General features: G+C 39.5%; 2 protein-coding genes across 10 annotated transcripts in view; one reads left to right on the top strand and one right to left on the bottom strand.

The window, feature by feature from the left end:
* Positions 1–49: 49 nt before the first annotated feature.
* Positions 50–24,538, bottom strand: part of LOC109031630 (uncharacterized) — a 53,417-nt gene continuing 28,928 nt past the window's right edge. For all 8 annotated transcript variants that reach the window (XM_019043249.2, XM_019043251.2, XM_019043248.2 and 5 more), the window contains 7 exons: positions 21,153–21,241; positions 18,033–18,166; positions 16,669–16,811; positions 5,199–5,430; positions 3,233–3,590; positions 1,244–1,620; positions 50–335 (listed from right to left, as the gene is read on the bottom strand). In XM_019043249.2, coding sequence (XP_018898794.2) covers positions 191–335; positions 1,244–1,620; positions 3,233–3,590; positions 5,199–5,430; positions 16,669–16,811; positions 18,033–18,166; positions 21,153–21,241 — 1,478 coding nt within the window. In that variant the 3' untranslated portion in view covers positions 50–190. The remainder of the gene's footprint in view (positions 336–1,243; positions 1,621–3,232; positions 3,591–5,198; positions 5,431–16,668; positions 16,812–18,032; positions 18,167–21,152; positions 21,242–24,538) is intronic.
* On the top strand, positions 6,797–12,665 carry LOC109031631 (solute carrier family 25 member 35). Of its 2 annotated transcripts, none has more exons than XM_019043252.2 (5): positions 6,797–7,013; positions 8,603–9,038; positions 9,839–10,057; positions 10,813–10,927; positions 11,430–12,665. In XM_019043252.2, exons 2-5 carry the CDS (start codon positions 8,664–8,666, stop codon positions 11,633–11,635), a joined length of 915 nt encoding a protein of 304 aa, XP_018898797.1. In that variant the 5' UTR covers positions 6,797–7,013; positions 8,603–8,663; the 3' UTR covers positions 11,636–12,665. The 2 variants fall into 2 exon arrangements, with proteins under 2 accessions (XP_018898797.1, XP_018898800.1); XM_019043255.2 differs by lacking the exon at positions 6,797–7,013 and adding an exon at positions 8,154–8,460.

The raw sequence follows: 24,538 nt of genomic DNA, 5'->3' as shown, positions 1-24,538 counted from the left end.
ACAATTTATTTGTGGGCTTATTAGGTGTTGTGAAATAAAATTTCCAATACTTGTTGCACACGAAAATTTATTTTCTCACAAAGGAATCATTCAAGTGACAAACTCATACTTTTGTGTTGTTTTCCTCTCATAGGAGGAAACCATTGCGACTCCAGTTTTGTGTCATGAGGCAAGCGGTAAATTCTAAGTATTAAATCGGAACAGGATCAGATACAATTAGTTTTGACTTGTGTTTCCTTCCTACCATGGCTACATATTCTTGAGCTGGCTGACTTTTCAACGACATTGGAACATAGTCCGATTCTTCTTCTTTTGTGGGTTTTTTCCTCACCGCTCTGAAATTTTTTCACAAAAAATCTCATTAGTAACTGCATGACAAACCAATGTCTACTAGAACTCTGATTAGTTGAGAAAATCAGTATAGCTCATAAAATAAATTTTACTTTCAGAAAAGGTTTGTGAGTTCTTGCTCGGAACGCCATCACACCTGGATACTGTTTGCAAAAGTGAATTTGGTTGACTTGAACCTCAATTTGCTAATCAAAGCACTTGTAGATTCACCTTGCCAGATTCATGTCAGTAGGCTATTGAAAAGCAACTCAAGGATTTTCATCCTTGGACAAAGCTATGTCCACGCACAGGCTGTACATGTTTATTGCACATCAATTGAGAAAATTAAAAAAATATCTTTTCATGCATGATAAATATGTAATGTTAATGCATTGAAACAAAACAATATTTCTTCACTCAATTTTGCTCGATGACTTCAACCCTTTGATACTCCTGGATCCCTCATTTTTCAAGAGCATTTTCATAAAGCTTCTGAGACTGCATAGTAAACTGTTGAATAATATTCGTAGAATAAAAATACTTTCAAAATAAATAGTCTTCTACTTTGTAAATAAATAATAATAGTAAAAAAAAGGAAAGAATTGAAACGTCAACTAATTTCAGCAGTGACTCATTGCAGTTGAAAGTGTCTTATTAAGAATGTAATAGAAAAATAACAAGAAACTGAAAACAACTCAATGAAGAATCAGTGACAATTTTAATAATGGAAGAAAGTCTTGGCATGTCTCATTGTAGATTGCTCTCCACTATGAATCTCTCCTCTAGAGCTGTGCATCAACAAACAATTCTCTCCCTATCCCTATCATTTTAATACCTTTTTAAGTCCCCCTTTTTGAGTGTGCCGCAAGGAGACATATAGGCTGACAGCACTGGAAAGTGATAATATACTTACGTGCTTTTTTTGATCAAAGGACTCCTAGGTGGCAGAGGTGGGGGTTGAGGGCAAATCTGTGGAGGGGGGACTGGCTTATCGTCAATCTCCTCGTAGATGCCTGATGTTAGGCTGGTCATCGAGTTGTTGGACACCTTGCGCGGAAGTCGCTCATAGATATTGCCTCGACTTCTTTCGTCTGACTCTGTTTGGGACTGAGTCTCAGAGTCTTTGTCTTTGTACAGGTTCTCTAGGTTATGGACGATGAACTGAGGTGCAGGCACAGGAACCGGTAGGACAGCATGGCACTGAGCTAAATTTGTCATAGAACCTGGCACGCTTGACCCTGGTGTAGTCATTAAGAGCCCGACACTTGCAAATAATAGATTGTTCGTACTCTGCAATAAACCATTACTCATTACATTCTTGACCTTCACGTTATTTGAAACTTTTAGAAAAGAGCACCATGATGCATGGAAGGAAAATTTTAATGATTCAAAATAATTTCTCAGTCGCAAAAGTCGCAGAAAAACCAGGGGTGAGAGCCTTGCAGCTCACCCCTTCAACCTTAGTAAGTAAAAAAATATAATTTTAAGTCATAAATGAATTATAAATACTAAAAAATATACATGTATCTATATCAAAGTTAATGAACTCAATTACACATCATCCAAATAAATTACTAAAAATTATTATTACAAAGAAAATTATTTGTACCAAACAGAAGCTACGTATAGTAACATAGGAAAATTCTGATACGTTGCGTTGCAATGAAATGAAGCTTAATTATCATGCGATACTAGAAAGAATGAGTTGAAAGCCGTTTTCATGTTTGTGCTAAGAGAGTGTCAAGGTTCATTTAATCCAACAATTTTTAGCCCTCGTCTGCAGGGTGGATCACGACTTAGCTCGTAAAGATCGCGTCATGTAAGCATTAGCCCTCGTCTGCAGGGTGGATCACGACTTAGCTCGTAAAGATCGCGTCATGTAAGCATACGTGTGACCCTTTATTGTTTATATCATTTTCAACTTCTTCCTTTTCAAAAGAAATTGAACTCGACGTATTAGTTGATTGCGTTGAAAAAAAAAGGTTTAAGGATTTAGTTTGAGAAGTGAGCCAAATCCAGTCGCGAAAACTAACCTAATGATTTTGTAACTGCCCTTAATGGTGACGGGCCGTTGTACTTCACGAGCTCTGCGCGAGAAATGGAAATCGATGCGGCATTTTTCCACATTTTTGGATGCAAGTCGCGTGACCTCTCCCGAAATGAACTGTTCATAGTCCGCTAAACGAAGCTTTGTGTCTCGTGTATCTCGTGACAAGTTGTAGAGTAGGTACCAATTTCATAAAATTTCAATTTTTCCCGCCCTCTGGTCAACGAGAGGTCCACCAATCACGCACTAACCGCGCTCGACGCTGATTGGCCGTTGCACTCAACGAGAGCGCCGCGCGGCGAGAAATCTGCGCGGGCAATGTGAATTAAATGATAGCGCAAAGATACAACTGTTCATTCAGGCTTGATGAAATGATTGATATCCAACTTGTTGATGCAAAATTGAAAGCGAATGTCCCACCCGTGTCCGGATCGGCACGATGGTCCCCACTCAATTTTGACCCGAAGCAGGATTGGGCCAGGGACAAGAGACCCTTTACTGGTCTCTTGGTGACAGGTGGAGGCTTTTACTTTTGGGGATTTCAACACTTCCTTATGGACCACTTCCTCCCAAGGGAGCAACTAGACAACTTAGTGAATGATGAGCTCCGAGTGATGTAGTGAGCCAAACAAGTTTCCCAAACTTTTGGTCAATTTGCAAATCGAAATTCTTAACACGTTGTTGACCATTCACTTGGTGGGTAAGTCAACAATTAGGTAAATGTTAGAGTCGCGAAATTAGAAGCTCCCGAAACATTGTCAAATACCACAGTGGAGGGTATGTTTGTCCCTGGATTGGGCTTACGGAATTATACATATTATACATATGGTGCTGAGGATAATGATGTGCACTCACTTTACTAGTAGCTAGATCGTCCTGAGATATTCTGAGGAGGGCTTGCCGCGGCAAGGTGTGTTGAAGTAGGAAAAGTTGGAGATCTCCCTCGCTCCTGCTCATCCTCCGGGTGGCCAGCAGCGAGGCGGGGGGTGGGGAGGCGGGGAGAGGGGTCGTGAAGTAGGTCAACGATGGCGTGGGCGAGTGTGAATGCGAATGAGAGTGGTAGACGGAGGGTGGCGGCGACGGTGGAGCTGGCAGGGGTGTGTGCATGAGCCTTCTTTGGATCCGGTTCCTTTGGCAAGATGAGAGGCTCTCGTGAAGCTCGCTCGCGTTCGGGCAAAACAGCTTCAGATTCCCTATTCCCGAGTTAAAGGAGCTGCAACATTCACATCAATCGGAATCAAGTTTAATCGTGAAAAAGGATCTTAGAGTTTAGGAGCATGAACCTAGCGTACGCATTGAGGGCTTGTCATTTAATAACATGCCAAGTGCCAACAAATTGATTTAGAGTTCTTTAAACTGCCACGACACATACCACTAACGCAGACCCATAGGGACCCCAATAACCCAAAGGAATCCAAATGGAACCATCAAAATGGTTGTAAATGCCGGATTTATGGGATGTCAAATCCCAGCCTCCTGAAATTTCAAGGCAACCAAAAAAAATCGAAGTTTGAAAATCTGAGGTGTGCCAAATATAGGAGCACAATGAATGGCAGAGTGAACTTACAGAAAAGAAGCATTAGGATGGGTGTTAAAAAAAATTTAAGAATCCTTGATTTTTTTATGCAGTGTGTCGCAATAAGTTTAACTGGGTAGTCGTGGGAATTCAAAACCTGGTACCTAAGTGTCATCAGGTGCGTTTCTCGCTGTATCTTTACACCGCCTCCAATGTAAGTTTCTTTTTTACGGGTGAAATTTTACTCGCATTAGCTTCTGCTTCTTGTTTTAATTTAATTTTCGATAAACTCTTCGTTCGAATACTATTGTCTGCACTCTGCACGGACCGTTTCATCAATTTTACCCAGCCATTCTTCACACGTATTATCTTTCCTCTGTTTCTGCAGTTCCTTTCAAATTTTATGCTATCATCGTTTCTAGTCTCGCCGAACATAGTGCGGCCGACACGCACATTAGCGCCTTCAAGACTGCAGGAATACTTCAAGCATTGCGCCAAACACAGTGCGGTCGGTGGTCGGCGCGCAACGCATATCAGCTCCAACTAGAGTATCTGAATACTTCACGCGTTGCGCCTAACACAGTGCGGTCGATGGTCGGCGCGGAAAGCATATTAGCGCCTACAAGAATGCAGGATTACTTCACGCATTGCGCCAAACACAGTACAGTGACAGTCGCTGGTCGGTATGAACCGCATATTGGTAATTCTGCGAAAGCTGTCCAATTTGACCTCCAAAAAACTGAAAATTCAATATGATTATTTTGGATCGAGGGTGTTTTCCTAGCCAAGTCAGGATTAAAAATTCAATACTTATTAAGGAGTTTTCCTTCCCAAAGTTGAATGAAAGTAAATGTTGGATTACTGGAGGATCGAAAGGATGGTTTTTTTTTTTTTTTTTTTTTGAAGTGGCAGAATATACCACTCATCCCAAGCTATGGGTGCAATACCACTGCGGAGACTTGATGATCTAGACTATATCACAGGTTATCCTACTCTTAACCCCTCAATGGGCCAACAAGAAATATCTGAATACATTACAAGGCTCCTTTTCAAAGAATATTTTTTGTGGTGTCCGACATCGGATACATGCAGTTGAGTCTCAGTTAAAATTCTAAACGATACGGTTGCAGCACTAGTGGCTCACATATTTATACAAGGGCTCTTATGGGAATTCAGGGACCTATAGAACTCATCCCTGCACAATCTTAGCAACACTTGAATGTTCAGAGGATGCTTCGATTTACATTTTGCTTCTTTTGCTCTGGACGTTGGTGGACAGCAAAGTCGAAAGCGTGAGATACTTACCTTCCGGTTTGGAGTACACATATCCTATTGACATCCTCTGAGTTGACTGGCGAAGGAATGAAACTATTGTAGAAGGTGCTCCACGGCCACCGTACTTTCACGGTATCTGTATGAGGATCTCTGATCGTAATTTCGGTGGCTTCAATACTTAAGATCCCGTACAGACCTATGAGTCCTGCGGCTCGAGAATGGTCGTTGTCAATCACAGAAACTGAAAATTCTCCGTCACCGGCTGAAAAAACATCGAAAACAAACTTTTTACTTATAACAAGACCAAAATGCATAATTGGAAGGACGAAGCAAAGTACATCTGAAGTAAATAGGCAGTAAAGGCTCGACAGTTTTTTCTTCTTCTCATGTTTGCCAAACTTCATAGTCTCGAGAAAAACAAACACGATTTGAACCAACCAGAGGCGTAGGAAGGGGAGCCATGGGGGGCCTGCCCCCCAGAATTGGAAATAGTACATCTGCCCCCCCCCCAAAAAAAAAAAAAAAAAATTCTGGATGGTGCAAAAACACCTTCTTCAACGGTAAGTCTCTGTCGTCGTGGCCCGCGTGAGGAGATGCCTATAAATAGAAAAACCTGTTGAATGCAACAATTTCAAAGTATTTTAACCTTCAAATGCATAAAACTGGGTGATTTTTAGGCAGAAATTGAAGGAAGATTAGCGCCACAAGTGCCTCGAGATGCGCTCAAATAGAGTTAAAATTTCAATAATTTTCCGGGGGAGGCACCTCGGACCCCCCAGCTCAGTGGGGAGTATTCCATGCCCCCCAGACCCCCCGGTGATGGGGAATCAGCCCCCCCCCCCCAGCAAAATGACCTAGCTACGCCTATGGAACCAACACTTATTCATGGTTAAAAACCATCGAATATGAAAGTTTTAAATTTTGGAGATACACAGGGCCGGGGGGGGGGGGGGGGGGGCAAAGCCGTCCAATGAAGCTCAATATCCTTCAAAAGATCCTTTATGTTTACTTGTATCTTTTCCGTGACTTTATGGTCACGATTACAGGGACCAGGAACCTACATATGAAAGTTCATGCGACCTATGCGCAAATTGAAAATTAAACACATCTCATTAAAAAAAAATTTAGGTATAATGGGTTAAATGAATAACTTCAATTAGTTTATTACATCCTTTTCTCTGCTGAGAAGGATCTCATTGTCATATAGTTAAAAGTGTGAAAAAATTATGTAGGTAAGCGCCAACACGTAATTACTCGATTCATTTTCATCAGCGGCGTTTTAACTGTTTGATAAGGTTTTATCGTGGGCCGGCACGGCGCACAGTGAATCGAGAAAATAAGAGAGGTCGGACATGAAATGTTTTACAAAAACTGCAAATTTGTACGTCTAGTTCGTCACATTTTAAATGTTGAGGTGTGCTTCTAGAAGTAAATTTCGCTAGAAAACTAATGGAACCACTTTTAAAACCTTAAAGTTTTGATTTAACGAGGTCATAAGCTCTGAAAGTTTCCAAATTTTGTCCGACCTCTCCCATTGACTCGATCCACTGTGCGGCGCGGCGGTTTTTGACACCGTTATCAATGACGCGTGAAAATGGTCTTACAGACGCCTATCTCATTGTCGGTAGGATAATGTAAAAAGTAGCCTCGATACAATGAAGTCTGATAAGACCTTAATCATACCTATGTGGTAAAAATTATTATCGATGATGAGTTTCAGTCGATTTTCTAGTGGTTCACGAGAAAGTTTTTTGATTACCGAAAGGTGTAGAATTGTGCCGGTTAATTGCATTGTTCCATGACGTGATAAAAAATAGTGCCATTCATTGCACATTGCCTTATTAGGTAAGTTTTTTTCCATTTCATTCAATAATTTCAGACGTCATTGTTGTGGCTATGATATCAAATAAACAATTCGACGATCAGAATCACACGATATGAGAGAGCTCAGTGAGGGAAGTAGGCGATTGGTTTAGACATGAATGAATAAATGTTCTTTTTAATTAGAAAAAAAAAAACAAATGAAAAAAATACCCTGAATTGTTTACTTCTTTATCTTTCCGACCCATACAAACATAAACATGAAAAAGACATTGTCGACTGCACTCAAATAAGTTTTTACACTTGTTACATTTTTTTCTTTTGAAAGAAAAAGAAACCAACATTTTATGAACTGAAGCAAAATCATGTAAAATTTCACGAATTTCGAGGGGTTGGCGTTTCTTTATTAAAAAAAAAAAAAAAAAAAAAAAAAAAAAAAAAAAACATGTGACGAAAAGTTTACAACTATATCAAGCTTAGATTCTGTCTTTCTGTTTACCTTCGATATCCAGGATCGTTCATAAAATACGTAACGCTGAGAATCACATGTTTCTACTCCCCCTCCTTCGGTGACGTACCTACCTTTAACACATCCCTGTGCGGTGTACACCTCTAACAAATTACGTACATAACCCTCAGCTCGACACCCCTCGCTCAAATTGCTGTATTGTGATGAATGATGCGTGAAAAATGGCCACCCCGCGTCAAGTTTCCATCTTAAATTTTCGAATAGGTAATCGGTTGTGCGCATTAATCCTGGCGTTACGTAACGAAACCCTAGTTTCCCCTTCCCCTCTATTAAACATCCGTAACGCAGGCTCCCGAGCAGGTGTATACTTTGAGCTACTTTTCAAAATTATATCCGTCTAAAAAATTAAGTATCGTAAGATTTAATTCCCGACTTGACTTTTTCGAATCATGGAGGTCAATCATGTAAGTCTATGTGTTGAATCAATGTTCAAAAGCATGCATAATAGAGGCCATAAATATCCCCTTGTACTGAGTCATTCACAAAAGAGATCGGGAATAAGTAATTTTCAAAAATTAACAATAGCCCTTGCCGAGCATAATAAGATTATGTAAACATTTGAACATTTCCTCTATCCTTCTTCTTCCCTGTTCAATTCCGTCTGTTGAGTCCTTGTCGGCGGAAGAGGACACTTTAACTACAGCTACGGTTAAAATATTCAAAGAAACCTCGGAACAAGCAACTATCTCCACTGACCTTGCGCTAGAAGTGATTCAACAGCCGTATCACGTCGCGTCACTTGGACGGACGCGTCATTTCAAATTTACCGCTTCAATTTCAAAAGTTGCATCACCTTATCTGGCTCTGATTGGTCGAGCGGTTTGTTTACGTTGAACAGCTGATTTTTCAGTCATCTCTCATAACCTGTAATTCTGAGTAGACTGAGCATTCATACAAAATTCTCAGTTACCTAATCTAGAGTTAAATCGTGTTTTATTAAAGGTAACTTTTAATGGTAGTTTTAACTTTATTTTATAATTACTACCTAACGTTAACACTATGAAGTTAGGCATACGCTCTCAGGTGTTCACGGATAAAAATCATGATTTATCATTGGAGTTCTGATGCTGGTTCTGCTTTTCAGGTCTGTTTCATTTGATTCATGAACGAGTTTAATTAGCAAATGTACATTATCAGTTCTCACGATGGAATTTGTATTGGGTGGCACTGCTGCAGTTGGTGCAGTTTGTTTCACAAACCCTTTGGAAGTAGTCAAAACACGATTTCAACTTCAAGGAGAACTCAAAGCACGAGGACAGTATGCTGTGCACTATTCCAATTTTTTTCATGCCATGTATGTCATTGCAAAGAATGATGGGATTCTAGCGCTACAAAAAGGTCTTGCTCCTGCTGCAGTTCACCAAATCTTCCTAAACGGCACACGCTTAGGGGGATATCAAATAGCAGAAGATCGAAAGTGGTTTTTAAATGAAGATGGCACTGTTTCGCTCTGGAAGAGTTCTCTCATTGGAGCAGCTGCTGGATCTCTTGGTGGATTCTTAGGGAGCCCCTTATATTTGGTGAGTTTTCATCAGTGTTCATATCTTACGGAGAAATTTAGAGGCCAATTTGGTCAGCTTGATCTATAGTTAGGGGCCACAATCAGTTTTTTTTTCCTGAAATAATTTATGATTTGAGCCGCCAGACATCTTTATCTGCACTGCAGGTTTCCTCCAACTGATCACACATTTTCATAGCTCTCCTTTACCCAATTGAATCCTTTACAAGGTTTTGTATAAGTATAGATTTTGTTATGAACAGAAAAGAAGAAAGAGGAAAATACAGCTGTGATACCTTTTCTAGCATCAGAATAGATTGGCAAACACGCAGCACCCCTCTCTTACCCATATTCATCTTGGCAATTAACTCCATGCAATTCCATGCTCGACTGTTTTAATGAGTGTAGCCCAATTGGATTCCTAATCTTCAAATGCATGGCACGGAAGACTTATTGTCCTTATCAGTTCTTGGCCATCATTCCTGATCCAGCCTTCCCTATTTCTGACCCCTGCTCACTCCATTGTAATGTACTTACATTTGAAAGAAATAAATGCATAGATACACTGAAGGACAGGGCTTAGCTGTCTCAAGTGTTTTACACAGGAAGGAAAGAGAGCGATATGTAGGGACCTTCTCTGCTTTAAATATAATTTGTGTCCAAATGAAAATATTTGGCTGTAGGCCTAACTCAAATGAACTTTACTTTCACCTATTGAAGCTTTGATCAAAATCTTCAAAGAGCCACCAATCCATTATGAAGGGTTCCTTCTATTTTCCTTACACAAAAATTTAATACTGTGAATTTTCCATATTTTTGCAGGTAAAAGTTCATTTGCAATCAAAATCAATGAGCAGCATAGCTGTAGGACATCAGCACAACCATGAGAGCACACCTCAAGCCTTGAAAAATATTTACAAGCAGTTTGGCATTCCAGGCCTTTGGCGTGGAGCCTCCGGTGCAGTGGTTCGCATCGCCGTTGGCTCCTCCGTGCAACTAAGTTCCTTTTCAATTTGCAAAGAATATTTTAAAAAACACGAGGTAATTATTTTTAATTATTGCTACCTTCTCTCCAATTTATTTCGTATTTTAATCATGAATTATTTTGGTTGTTTGCAATCTTTAACTGAACACAAGTAAGAGTTTGTCAAGTCAAAAGGTCCAAAATAAAGGTAGGTAATTAACAAAAAATAACAAAAAAGAAAAGAGGAAATATTGTAAGGGCAGTTTCAAAAATGAAAAAAGTAGTACATAGGGTATGGGGCATTAGAAGCCTCTCAGTTTGTTGTCTAAAGGAAGAAATGGAAAAATAAACATCAACAATATTAGAAATTCAAGGTTACAGCGAGATTTCCCCATTACAAATTTTTTGCATGCATTTTCCAGTTAAACCTTTGACATTTGTAAGTAGCTGTTAATTTTTCTCTCAGTTGCCATAAATTGAAGAACTTCAAGTCTTGCATTTCAATCTTTGAGTGTCAGGTTTCAAATTGTATTTTTTTTCCCCCTGAAAATTGCTTTCATTGTTCTAAGTTTTTGACATTTTCTCAGTCAAATTTTCAAAAAAAATTTCATGACCTAACTGGCTTTTCTTACAACAAGCAATCAATTTGATAATTAATATTCGCACATTGACAACGAATTTTTAAGTTGTCTCAAGCGACACTTTATATCTCAGGATCAAAGAAAAATTCGACCATAGTGAGGGTAAAATTCACTTCCTTTTACAGTATGTTTATGGTAATGTAAACTGTCGATGTGACGTCTTACTGATCCTGTATTTTTCTCTATTTTAGCTCTTTACTTCAGTTAAATACTTGGACACATTCGCAGCTGGTGCAATTGGAGGGATCGCCATTGCTCTCGTTATGGCTCCTTTTGATTTAATATCAACAAGACTTTATAATCAAGGTATGTTTGATGTGTATGCGTAATGTTCGATAACCAATGTGTAATTAAGTGCTCTGCAACTGAATTACTAAAAACTTTGGGACTTCTTATTTTCAAATGATCCTTTATCTTACCATCTTAAGCCAAAGTTGGCATCAATTTAGGTACACTGACTGTCCTCCTGTCAGAAATTGATCATTTTTTCTTCTAATATTTGGCAGATAGCTCAATTTCATCACTTTTTAAATTTTATTTGCAGTAAATTTTGAGATTCCTCAGTTTTTATTGTGATTATTTCAATTCCATTAATATTTTTGTCGGGCTTTTTTGTTCTTTTTTTCTTTCCAGAACATAAAAGAGAAAAATATACTCTTTGTTTCTTAGCCATACCTCATAATTAAAAATTCTCATTTTGACAATTTTGATGGGTTCATTACAATTTTTCATACTGTGCGACAACTATTTCACGCCTGAGAGTATTGGGTCTTGTCAGCTTCTTATTTTTTGTTTCTTCATTTTTTAGGTGTTGATGCAGAAGGGAAAGGATTATTGTACAAAAATTACACAGAGTGTGTCTCCAAAACTTGGGCTAAAGAAGGTCTCTATGGCATGTACAAGGGTTTAATGCCATGCTATCTACGAATAGGGCCGCATTCCTGTCTTTCTCTCTTATTTTGGGATGTACTAAAATCATTTGAAAAAAGTTTTTTCACAGAATCACAAAGCTAATATTTCCAAGTATGTTACTGTCACTACGAATGAAGAGTAGCCGTTTTTTTTTTTTTTTTTTTTTTTTTTTTTTTTTTTTTTTTTTTTGTATTCTATCTTATTGATATTGGTGCTGAAAGTGGTCATAGGGATTTGAGCTTCATTCTGGTTGGATAGCCAGAAATTGATGATGCTCCGTACTTCTGTAGATCCAGGGCACTGTTATGATTCAAGGTGATAAAATTTACTTTCCTCGAAAAATATCTACCTGTTACCTGCATATTTCCCATTTTGAACTTGCTGTATCCACTCTTAAAGTCATAAAATGACTTGGAAACACCAAAAAGAAACAAATACGGCAAGTCGAGGCTTGTTTATTATGAGGCTTAAATTATTTTAAGAAGAAAGACTGGTTAAATTAGGTATAAGTTTATACTTTTATCAACTCTTTATCCCTAGATTCCTTGCTTGTTGAAAATTGAGTTTGAGTTTTTGTTTTGCTGCATCTCATGTTTATCAAAAGTAATTTTAAGACTTTTTTCTGACCTCATTTATGTACTTCTCCTTTTATCTATGTTCAAACTGTGAATTTCTGTAAATTCTCACATAAATCATTACGGTCATGTGCATTGAATTACAAGCCCTTCGCGTTAGGGTGAAAGAGGGTAAAAGGCTGCACCACTTTTTCTTTGGGCCATTTTATAAATTCATCGGAAATGTGGTAAAACAAACAATTTATATTTTTGCCGCAAAAGTAGAAATTATTTCGCCTTTTTTAGAATTGGCGATTTTTCTGAAACTCCTGTCAGTGTTGAAGTTTCACATTCCCATTGAAACAGACGTGGCTTTTTTGTCAGCTTTTTTCAATCAAAATAAGGGGATGCGGCCCTCTGTCCCGTGCGGCCTTTTTCCTTCATCTACCTTATTTCTTTTAAACTGTAGTTACTGACTTATCTATTCAAAGAAATTCGTACCTGAAGCTTACCTTGATTTTACAAATACTTTGTTACTGAGCTTGTTATAGCACAAATAAATCTTGTTTTCTAATGAATTCTTCACATTTCATCTCCTAACTTTTGTCCTCTCCACGGTTTATTTTTATTTGTGCTTTTGTTAATTTCCTCTACGTAGATTTAGAAGGATCAGCTTATGATGAGCGTATGAGAGTGGATCAGTCACAAAAGGCACAGATTGGTAAGATTCTTCTCCCCTTACACGACATAGAATTTTTGTAGGAAGGAAAAGAGAGATAGAGCGAAAAAAATAACCAAAGAGAAAGAAAAAAAATGACCAAAGAGATGAGATGCCATATTTAATGATGACATATTGCAATACTGGAAAAGATTCACGAAAATATTACTGGCCGATAGAGGTAAAAAAAATTGCTTTTCTTGGTTTGCAAAACCCTCTCTTTTAAAAATAAATCAGAACACCTCATTGTTTTTTATTCTCGAAATATTACCCAAATGATTTGTCCATATTTATTTCTCTAATACACTGCACAGCTTGGTGCAAAAATAATTGCTAGTTCACTTCTTTAATATTACTTCTTTTTTCCTCTTCTTTTTTCTCTCCAATGAAAATTAAGTGTAGAGGGACACTTTGAAATAAGGTAATGAGAAAATTTTACTCATCATTTAGTAAATTGATTTGGGTTAATTGTGGATAAATATGTGTTTGATTAAGAAGAACTACCTGTTTCCAAGGACCTGATTTTTTCTGGAATTCATCTTTAGATCAATAATGACATAGTTTTCGTTTTTGGTTGTAAAAAACAAAGCTTTCTGGCTCTAGCTTGTCGGTGTAAATTTCTAGAAGAGATTGGGTCCGTAATGATAGAGAGCACCAGATCATGGACGTCGAAAATGACATCATGACCGAACAACTAGTTTGGTATGGTCATCAGGGCCGGATTAAGGGGGTGGCCACATGGGCCGCGGCCCATGGCGGCAAATCTAGAGGCCGGCAAATTTTGCAATTTTTTTAAATGTAGGTATAAAAAAATATCGGATTTAGAAAAAAAATTACAAACGAGGAAAGACGACAAAATCTCTCATTTCCCGAGAGTGTAGTAATTTTTAATTTGGTCGTCATTCAGTGCGATACAAGAGACAGCACCTTTAATTAGTCGAGTTAGGAGAGAAACCAAACACGCAATTTGGCCTGGAACGGCGCGGCGCAGAGAGCAATGATGACGAGGACTTGAGATGAAGGAGAAGCTGTCGGCGCGTAACACATATCAGCGCCTACAAGACTGCACGAATACTTCACGCATTGCATCAAACACAGTGCGATCATTGCGGTCAGCGTGAAACGGATAGCGCCTACAAGACTGCGTGAATACTTCACGCATTGCGCCAAACACGGTGCGGTCTGCGCGGCGCAAGTTAAAATCATGAAACCACATTCATCTTTGTTCTTTCATAATTTTTTCGTTCATTTCTTATGAAATGGAAGGCTTTGTCCACACAGAGATAGGTTTACAAAACTTAACTTTTGCTAGTAGCGTTGACAAGGCATCCCCAAAAAATGTGCTCAACACGAGTAAACGCGTCTTATGCACCCCTCCCCCGCTAGCACGTTCACTTGATGGTTTTTATTGATGTTTCGATACGAATGAGAAGGGGGCGGCAAAATACAGGCGGCCCATGGGCGGAAAGTAGGTAAATCCGGCCTTGATGGTCATGCTAGCAGGATGTCAGAGGAAAGGCTGCCAAGGAAGATACTTGACTGGGTTCCCCCGGGAGAAGAAAGAGGGGACGCGTCCGTTGAAAGGATGACAATTGGGGAATGACAAGAAAGAAGGGAGTGCTAACCATCTATATCAATGGCTTTGAAAGAAGTCATTAAAGGAAGTTGGTTATGATTAAGACATTTTTTTTAAAAATTTTCATCTTTTCGGTAACATGCTGACGCTAATATCACCCCCTCCCTCCCTCATCCGCCATATGTAACTCCTAAAGAGGTAGTCGGGTCAATTTGACTCGTCCAGGGATTTCTAGGGGTGGTCGTCAAAATAAAATTCCCTGACAAGACAAAACTCCCTCCAAAATACTAATTTTTAGATGTGCTCTCTTTACGGCCCTTGAGAGACCGTTAAGCTTTTTCCCTGTCCAACTTTATATGTCTTTGATTTCAAAATTAAGAGACACCTTAACTGTGCGTTGATGACAGCGCAGAGATAAAACTATTATTCATGCTTGATAGATTATCATAATGCATTCGCGAAATCGGAGACGCGATGGCATGAGGCGTGAATATTTGCAAATGCTCTGCTGTGTGTTGCCAATGAGATGTCGCTCAGATTCGGGGGAAAAAGTCCAAAAACGAGACCCGAATACGTCTCTCCTGTCCTCTGCTGTGTAGATTACGTGGCCCTTGAAGTACCTCCTCGGAAGTACCAACAAGCCATGGAAATAGAGCGGGGGAAAGGACACGCGTAGATGACGGCGCAGAGATACGACTATTCGTGTTTGATGGATGTCCGCGTTGCATCTGAATCATTTGGAGGCGCGATGGTGCGAGGCGTAAATTCGCAACGCTCCACGGCATGAACTCGCAATGCTCCGCTATGTGCTGCCAATGAGATGGCACTCAGATTCGGAAAAAAAAAAAAAAAAAAAAAAAAAAAAAAAAAAAAAAAAAAAAACGAAGCCCGATTACGTCTCTCCTATTTTCGGCTGAGTTTGCACTTTATATTTTTTCTTTTATTTCAATTTGATGTCTGATTCTCTTTTTAGGATGCATTTGTAGTCCTATATCTAAACGAGAAAAATACACTAATTGACAGGGCCGGATTAAGGGGGTGGCCACATGGGCCGCGGCCCATGGCGGCAAATCTAAGGGGCGGCAAAAATTTGCAATTTTTTAAAGTGTAGGTATAAAAAAAAATCGGATTTATAAAAACAAAATCACAAACGAGAAAAGGCGACAAAATCTCTCTTTTCCTGAGAGTATAGTAATTTCTAATTTTGTCGTCTCTCAGTGATACCAGAGATAGCACCTTCAATAAGTCGAGTTAAGAGAGAGACCAAACACGCAATTTGGCCTGAAACGGCGCGACTTAGAGAGAAACGATAAGGAGGACTTGAGATGAAAAGGAGAAGCCCTCGGCGCGGCGATCGGCATGTAACACATAGTAGCGCCTGCAAGAATGCATGAATACTTCACGTATTGCGCTAAACACAGTGCGGTCAGCGTGAAACGCGTAGCGCCTACTAGACTGCGTGAATACTTCACGCGTTGCGTCCAACACAGTGCGTTCAGCAGCGGTCGGCGTGAAACGCATAGCGCCTACAAGATTGTCGGAATACTTCACGCATTGCGCCAAACACGGTGCGGTCTGCGCGGCGCGGCGGCGGAAGTTAAAATCATTGATCCACATTTATGTTTGTCCTTTCATAATTTTTTCGTTAATTTCTTATGAATGGAAGGCCTTGTCCACACAGAGATATGTTTACGGAACTTAACTTTCGCGAATAGTTTCGTGAGCTTTTCCTAGTAGTGTTGTTAGGGCTTTCCCAAAAAATGAGTTTAACGCGAGTAAATGCGTCTTATATGCACCCCTCTCCCGCTGGCACGTTCATTTGATGGTTTTTATCGAGCTTCAAAACGAATGAGAAGGGGGCGGCAAAATATAGGCGGCCCATGGGCGGCAAGTAGGTGAATACGGCCCTGAATGCAAGCTGCCTGGGCTGAAAACTCTCCCTCTCAGTCTTGTTGAGAGTCTCTTGAGTTATAGAGTTCAAATTTGATCCTTTTGAATTAATTTGACTCAGGTCCTCCATGCCGTCACTATGAAGTTTACCGCTAGAAACGACCACTTCCTCAATGTTCCTATTTTAATAGAAAGGCGGAGGACTTATATCATTTCGACTCTAGAAGGCTGATTATATAGTTGGCTTCTTATTTTTATCAGAAGTTACCCCCCCCCCCCCCCCCCCCAAAAAAAAAAGAAGACTCCTCACTTTTCTGATTCAGCAGTTTTTTGCGTAGTTTTAAACAAATTTAACACACAGAGACACAGGGAACAAAGAATAATTTCATATACTTACGCATTCTCATAGAGGGGCGAAGAAGATCTCGAATGTTTGCCATCCATTTTTGTGTTTCGGTTTCCGACTCCCCGGCTAAGAAAACACAGGCACCACATGAAACACTTCCCTGATAGAATATGCCAAAGGCAAACGGACGGGACCTGTGAAAATGAAATTAACACTGAGATGGGGCTTCATATCGTGTTTTAGTATCATAATGATCATATCTGTAGAACCAAAATAAAATTGAGAAACTTTGGGGCGATTCGGCGATTCGCTGGTGCACCCGGGGGGGGGGGGGGGGGGGGGGGCACAGCGACGACGGAAGTTCATCGTAGTAAAATAGAGTTCTCTCGCAAATCCCTCGACCGCTTTTCAAGAACTTGAACTTATTTCAAAGCTGAGAGTATGCCTGCCTCGAGCGTCACCAAACATCTAGTGGGAAACGAGCATCCGGCTTAGTATAATTATTCTTCAAACAGTCACAAAATTATGAAACTTCGTCTTAAAACTGTTTAAAAAGTTTGATTGAAGCACCCTCCACTTTAAAAGAATCTGAGACAAGTAATCCAAGAAGACGACGCAAGGAAGTACCAATTTCTGAGGAGGTGTCTCGTCGACAATAGGAAGTTCCTGAATTTTTTGCCTCCACGCTTGTCCCAAGTGAATACAGCAGCTCTTTGTGAAATGAACGTATTTATGCTAAAAGGAACTATGTACATAGGGTTTGTGTGCAACATAGTTCCTTTTGGCATAAATACGTCCAAATATTGATCCCGAAAGTGCAAGAGCAAGCCCGGCACTAATGACCAATCAAATGGACGTATTTATACTAAAAGGAACTATGTTACATGCAAATCCTATGCTTACGATTTAGCATAAATGCGTCCAAATATGATTACTCCCTTCAAAAATGCCAAACAGAGAAATCCCCAAGGCCCCCTATTAATTGACATATCGATAGGTAATTTTAGGACCATAGATGAATTCAGCGCTTAAAATCATGGTGGCTAGCCATTTTTCATTGGGTTTTTGTCCAAAACCGTCGTCTACATTCAGAGAAAACGACAATTTTTCCGGAAAATGGGGGAGGGGCGTGGCTCCTTCAGAGGGTCACTTTTGGAAAAACTTAAGAGAAGAAAAATGTTTTATTTTCCCCCGTAGAGCACTTTCCCTGAAATATGACTGTGTAACCCTCCGAGTCTAGGACACCCTGTGTTGTCGTTTTCAGCACTGCGACGTTGCCGCTTGTACAAAAAAAATAAATTTAGCTGGGATAGAATCGGGAACAGGACGGAATTTCGGGACGGAAAGCGGTCAATCTCCGGGCGAGGTGAAGAGATGAGCAAAAATACGACAGATAGACGATGAGCTAATATTACCTTGACTCGGAGCGACATATGATAGCGTCATGCGGCACATTTATTTTGTTTGTGACGTGTCCTTTGTGGGTACTTAACTGTACTTCGAGTCGATTGCCGATTCTTTTCACCATACACCACTGTCTTCTCCAGGACTGAAACCGCAGAACACACAAGTAAATCAAACACGGCCCGTTTCAAGGCTCAGACTTCGAACAGACGAAAAAGGTCACATTTCTCCATCGTTTTCTTAGTTTACGCTTCGTGCAATCAGTTCCGTCAACTTCTGACACTATACGGTCACGACGGTCCCGGGGCCTCTTCCTCGGGACTTCCGTAAACGCCTCTATTTTATGTGTGATATATATATCTGTAATGTAAACTTAATTAACACTTAGACTCTTTTTTATACATCTCTAACCTGGGCGATGGATATATCCTTGATATTTGCCGTCCTTTTATCGTATATCAAGTAATTAAGTTGTTATTTATATGCCTAAATATCTTTAACAATACTTATCTTATGTTATATACTTATCTTATGTAATATATGTAATATTTAAATACGATAATAAAGATAGAAGGGGAGTGTCCCTGATATAAAAAAAAAAAAAAAAAAAAAAAAAAAAAAAAAAAAAAAAACTATGCGGTCACACAGTTTTACAAAAATCACAGTTTTCTTAAAATAGGTTCCTCAGGTTACCTCTAAAACTAAAAAAATTCCGAACAAACAAGCACTAAAAATGAAATTTGAACTTACAAAAATGTCAGAGAAAAACTGTTGTTAAAATGTATTAATTATTTAGGTAATTCTTTTTTAAAATGCCTCGTGCAAAAAGTACGTATGTTATGACCATAGATGCTAATGAGAAACCATGGAGCATGATCCTGAAATCCAGAGGTCTATTTGGTCGTCTAGTGGTTTATACCGATGCCTCAAATTTCCGGCCACATTTATAATTAAAACCTATCATCGTCGGACCATTAAATCGTTTCCATTTACTCTGCCATACTCAAGACCTCCCTCCAAAACAAAACGTCAGAATGTATATTCCGACAGATTGAACGTGAGCGGAAACCAAAAAACACTTCCATTGAAATTGAATACTTGGCAATGATAAGCTTAAGAGGGATGATGAATCTCTCCGCACCGAGTTGACTCGATATTCCTTCTGGGAAATGTTTTTGCCAAATAAATACCGCAAATAGGTAATTCACGGCTTATCTTTTCCCTGGTAAAAATTGGCAGTAGAATCTGTGTTCCAAAATACCATAGACCTACAGCCGGCTGTAAAATTTCCAATAGCTTCTACAGCCCGCTACACAATTTCTTATAGCCTTTTATAGCCGATGGCGACTAAGCAACAGCCAGGCGATAAAGTGTATGCTAAAAGTTACTAATTACGGATGCTAGGACTTAGTGAGTTTTTGGACTACTGCTCTCATTTTGGGCCGTAGTATCTTGATTTATTTTGCAAGGAAAGCTCTGTACTTTTGATGGATTCCTGCCATTCCTAATATATCAGAGCGCCTTCAGTTTCGTATGATACTGTGCAATACCTCTGGTGTGAAATAGTTGCTTCAAGCGCCGTGGCACGCTGCGGCGCGGCAGGCGGGCAGCCAGCGCGGAACGGGCATCGGCGCCTACAAACCTAACAGCGATACTTCACGCGTTGCGCAATGCGTGAAGTATCGCTGTTAGGTTTGTAGGCGCCAGTGCGTCGCCGCTCCGCTTCATGTTAGGCTCCAATATTTAATCTGGCGGAGTGAGCGTTATTCAACTCATGATTTTGAAATGTTTGTACATCCTGTATGGGTTATTCTCATTTTAATTGATAAAAAAAAATATGATTAAAGTAAAATGTAATGTGTGTTTCGTAAATATTAAGGTAGTTCCGTTTCAAACTTAATGATTTCCAAAGCACACGAATATCTACACAATTTCTTATACCCTTTTATAATCGATGGCGAAAAAGCAACAGCCAGGCGATAAAGTGTGAAGCCCAGCGATAGGAACTATAGCCCGGCTGCATAATTTTTTATCGCTTCGTATGCTGCCGTGCTAAGGAAGAACGCCGTATGAGCCATCGGGCGTTGCCAAATTTCCTTCGACAAATCACGAATTTCTAGGAAAATTTCTGCGTAGATCTCCTCGGATTTTTCAGGAGATTTAGCTCGTGATTTAATTTAAAATATCTGACAATTTCAAGGAAAATATGCATTAATTTCTTCAAAAATACATGTTTTATCCGGGGAAATTTTGGCAACTCTCGAATGTTCATACGGCGTTCTTCCTTAGCACGGCAGTATAGCCCGGCCGTATGATTTTCTCCGCATTCTCAGGTATATGATTTTCTGTAGCCTTCTTTAGCCGGCTATAAAAATGCCTATGGTACTTTGAAACGCAGCTCCTATACCCAATTTTTACCAGGGTTGTTCACTGTTTCGCAATAACACCAAATAGAATTAGATTTGAGTTTTGAAAATAATCATTGAAGGTGATGGAAAATTATCCGGGTTATTTAATCAGAATTTACATATTGACACTTTATAATTTTTTAAAGAGATATTAGTGCATCGAGGTCATTATCTGAACTCATGCGTTGCACTTATTTTCGAAACGGAATTAAAACGAGGTGCGGCGCTAGGATGCAACTATACGTGTTCAATGGATGCGCACGTTGCATAAGCATAGAATTGAAGACACTTTCGTTTTCCTTGCCTTCATATGCCCGCTAGGAGCTAAAATTCTAAAGGGTTCTTATTTGTTCCGTCGCTCAAGGGATTACACGCCACCTTAGGCTTTACTTCTAATACTAAAAACCGGTGCAGGAAGCATGACTCATATTGCCGCTAAGCCGACTGTTCACGTGTTAACTTATCGTTACTATGCGCAAGACGGCAAGACAAAAACTTACGAGCTCAAGAGAAGACCAGTCTGTCATCCAATTGCTTATGAAATGTCCATATTTTTATTTTTTCGTGGATTGCTCCAAATTTATGGTGAAATGCAAAAATCGCGTCTCTTTGCGACGCTGCAGATTTCTTGACACAGTGTTTGGAGTATGATTCAATTTACACATAAACCTCACGGGATTTTGTCAGGTGTGATATTAATTTAAAATGCTATTTTGTACGCACCTTCCATGGTCCAAAACGTTTGCCTTTTGTTGGGACTTTGGCATCGATGAATCCACAAACTGAGCTATCCGTCATAGCACGCTTCCTTCCTGAAAAATATTGAAAACACTATAGTGAACAAGAACGAAAGCCATTATGAACAAGAACAGAAGCCGAGTATGTAGAAAAATTTGTACTTTAAAGGTTGAATCTCATGGTGCCGCAAGACTCATGCTGCAACTTAATTTGCCGCGGTCTCGTAAAAATTGTGGAAAAATGAGTTCGTAGCAATCTTGCGGCAAGTTTGTGTGTCGTTTTGGACGGGGCGAATCGGTATTTTTTCATTGAAAGACTTGTTCTCGTTGATCATGGGATTAGACCTGTGTCTTGTTAAGGGATCCATTCATGTATGTATCTATCGCGACGTGCGATGCACAGCTGATATTAGGTAAACTACGGATATAAATTGCTAATTTGCCTGCGGCCACCGTTAAGCCGAGTGTTGTTATAAATCAAACCCATTCCGAAGGAGTTTATTAATTCGTCGAGGCCTCGCCGGAATCACTCGGATATTATTTCGCCACCAAGCACGCAGCCAACACCATTAATCATCTCGCCTGCTCGGGTCCTCGTAGCAATTACGGAAATTTGAAGCCGGGCCTGACATTTTCGAAAAAAATTATTCTCCGATTGATGTGAGATGCACCTCGCAGCTATACGCTCGGAGAAATAATTCGGTCATATGTACCGTAAATGCAGTGTTCGTTATGGGCCGCACTGTTCTGTTCATGTAGCCGGACTCTCGGTTCTAGGAGCCGTATTCTCCTCGGTTCAGTGGCGATTTTGCAAGTTGGCGACACTGTTTTTACTCCATTTAAAGCCATTGAAAATATCGATTTTAGGTACGGCAAGCTGCCTCGCCAAGAATCGATTGTTTTACATACATTGAAATGGAGGATGCCAACTTTCAAGAATCGCCACTGCCTCGATTCATGGGGTTAAGCTTTCAAATCAAACCGATCCATGTAAAAAAAAAAAAAAGAAAAAAAAGAAAAAAAAATCAGATGCATGGTCCGAGAATGTGGTTTGCAGAACTAAGGGGAAACGCGGCAGGTATAGAGCGCCGTACTTAAGGTTCATAAGACTGACTTTTCTTTCTCAGTGTAGATTTGGACGGAACACTCCAAACCTAACTCCATGAGACGTTGTCTAATATCTTCTTAGTTTTTTTTTACCAAAAAGCTGAGTATAATTTTGTAAATATGTGATATTTTGATTTAAAGATAATTTGCGGTAAGTTTCGAGGTGGAATGTTGTTTCATGCTCACTTAAAAAAAAAAAAAAAAAAAAAAAAAAAAAAAAAAAAAAAAAATGAAATATGAGATGAAGTTAGACAACATGAAATGCAGTTCAGCCCCATAATAGATAAATTTGTTCGTTTAATATATTAACTGCCACCATCAAAATACGACCTGTTGAGCCCCCTCCCCCACCCTCGTCTGAGGAGACAGGAATTATGAATTATTCATGGCTTGTCACTTCTTAATCAATTTGCCTGGAATAATTTAATTTGATGAGCCTCTAAAAATATTTTGCATACTCAACCCACAGCAGTGCGCTTTAAGCGCTTTGTGCTGACTTAGTAATTAATAATGTGTTGTTATCGCCGATAATAGGAAACTTAGGATTATGGACCGTTTGAAATAACCCAGTATCTTTTAAACCTCGTTTTCCGCAAATTAGCACACCTTCTAGTATCCTTTTAACTTGTTGTATACATATAAAGAGACCTCATTTTGTTATGTTGTAGGATTCTCCGATGTTTTCATCTTAATTCAGCCTGGAATTCATAATCGACAACGTACTGATTACGACCTATACTATCAGAGACTAAAAACCCTTACTGTTCGGAGTGAAGTCTGAGAAGATGATTCTAACGTAATAAATGCAGATAAATTGGAAATCGATAGTTCGATACAACGAATAAACGCGTGGATTTAAGATTGAAACCTACGTCAGAAAATGATGTTCATCCTCGGAAAAATAAAATAGGAGCGGAAAGTTGTATACATCGCAATAAAGTTACGAGGTTTCGAATTATGGCCATCGATATGGACATTTCCAATCAATTGGACGTATTTATGCTAAAAGGAACTATTTCTCACGCAAACCCTATGCACATAGGTCCTTTTAGCATAAATACTTCCAATTATGGTAGTACCGCAACTCAAAATGGGGTAGATCGCAACATTTGGGTAAGTAACCTAATTTATTGGGGTACTACCTCAATTAATTGGAAATGTCCGTATCATCCAACAACCCGGTGCTTTTCCCCCTTGATTATTTATCATTGAACCTCTCTATTCAAAAACGAGCTACTTCGGGTTTTGTAAAATGTTCGATTTTTTTTTTTGCTTAAAAACACTTCTTTTGTGGCTGTTACGCAGTTCTTATCGTCTCCTGAAAAATTTCATTTTTCCGAGATAGGTCGTTTTCGAACGGAGATAATGCAATAAGGTAGTGAAGGAGAGTTGAGCTCGGTTTGAACTTGAACTCATAAATTGCAAAGAAGCGGAAATATGACGAAGAGTGCATATCCACAAACATGGATGTGTATCTAGGACTCTTAAGCTTCCGCAAAAATTTCTTGAAACTCCTACACGCTCAGGAGCATAGGTAGACATTATAGGGTTGGAGTGGGGCGCTTTCAAGGCTTGGCGATTCCGCGCGAGGGATTGGTTTAAAATCGGCAACTGGTCGCTGACAACTTGATTTTGTAGAGCGTATTCTAAGCACAGACATGCTCTCTATGAAGTAAATTACCGGCTAGAAGAACATGCGCCTGAGTATTTCGTAGTTTATGGCCGTCTGCACTCCGGATCTCCTCCGTATCGTTTCTCCGCACCGAACGACAGCAGACTAAATGAAGTTGATCCGAACGTATAGTAACTCATAATGTCAAATGCGGTATCGTAATTATCAGATCAAGTTGTTACACACCACCGCTGTGTGACGATCTCATTATCGATCGCGTTCACAACTTAACCGACGAAGACGGTGCCGCACAGTGGATCGAGTCAATTAGAGGGGTCGAACATGACATTTTTGACTGAAACTGCAAATTCTGATACTTACATCGTCAAATTTTGGATTTCAAGGCGTGCTTGTGGTTGAAAATTTCACGAGGAAACCGATGAAGTCACTTTAAGAACCGCAAAGTTTTGTATAAACGTAGTTACAAGCTTTTAAAGGTTCCAAATTTTGTCCGACCTCTCCTATTCTACCATGCTAAGGAAGAACGCCGCTTGAACATTCGAGAGTTGCCAAGTTTCCTTCGATAAAATGTTCATTTGTTTTAGAAAAGTTGTGAATATTATTCCTTTAAATTTTCAGGACTTTTCGGTGGA

Source organism: Bemisia tabaci, chromosome 1, assembly GCF_918797505.1.
Source record: "Bemisia tabaci chromosome 1, PGI_BMITA_v3".
Lineage (NCBI taxonomy): Eukaryota > Metazoa > Arthropoda > Insecta > Hemiptera > Aleyrodidae > Bemisia > Bemisia tabaci.
Note: the sequence above shows the minus strand (reverse complement) of the source record. Positions and strands in the feature narration are given on the sequence as shown.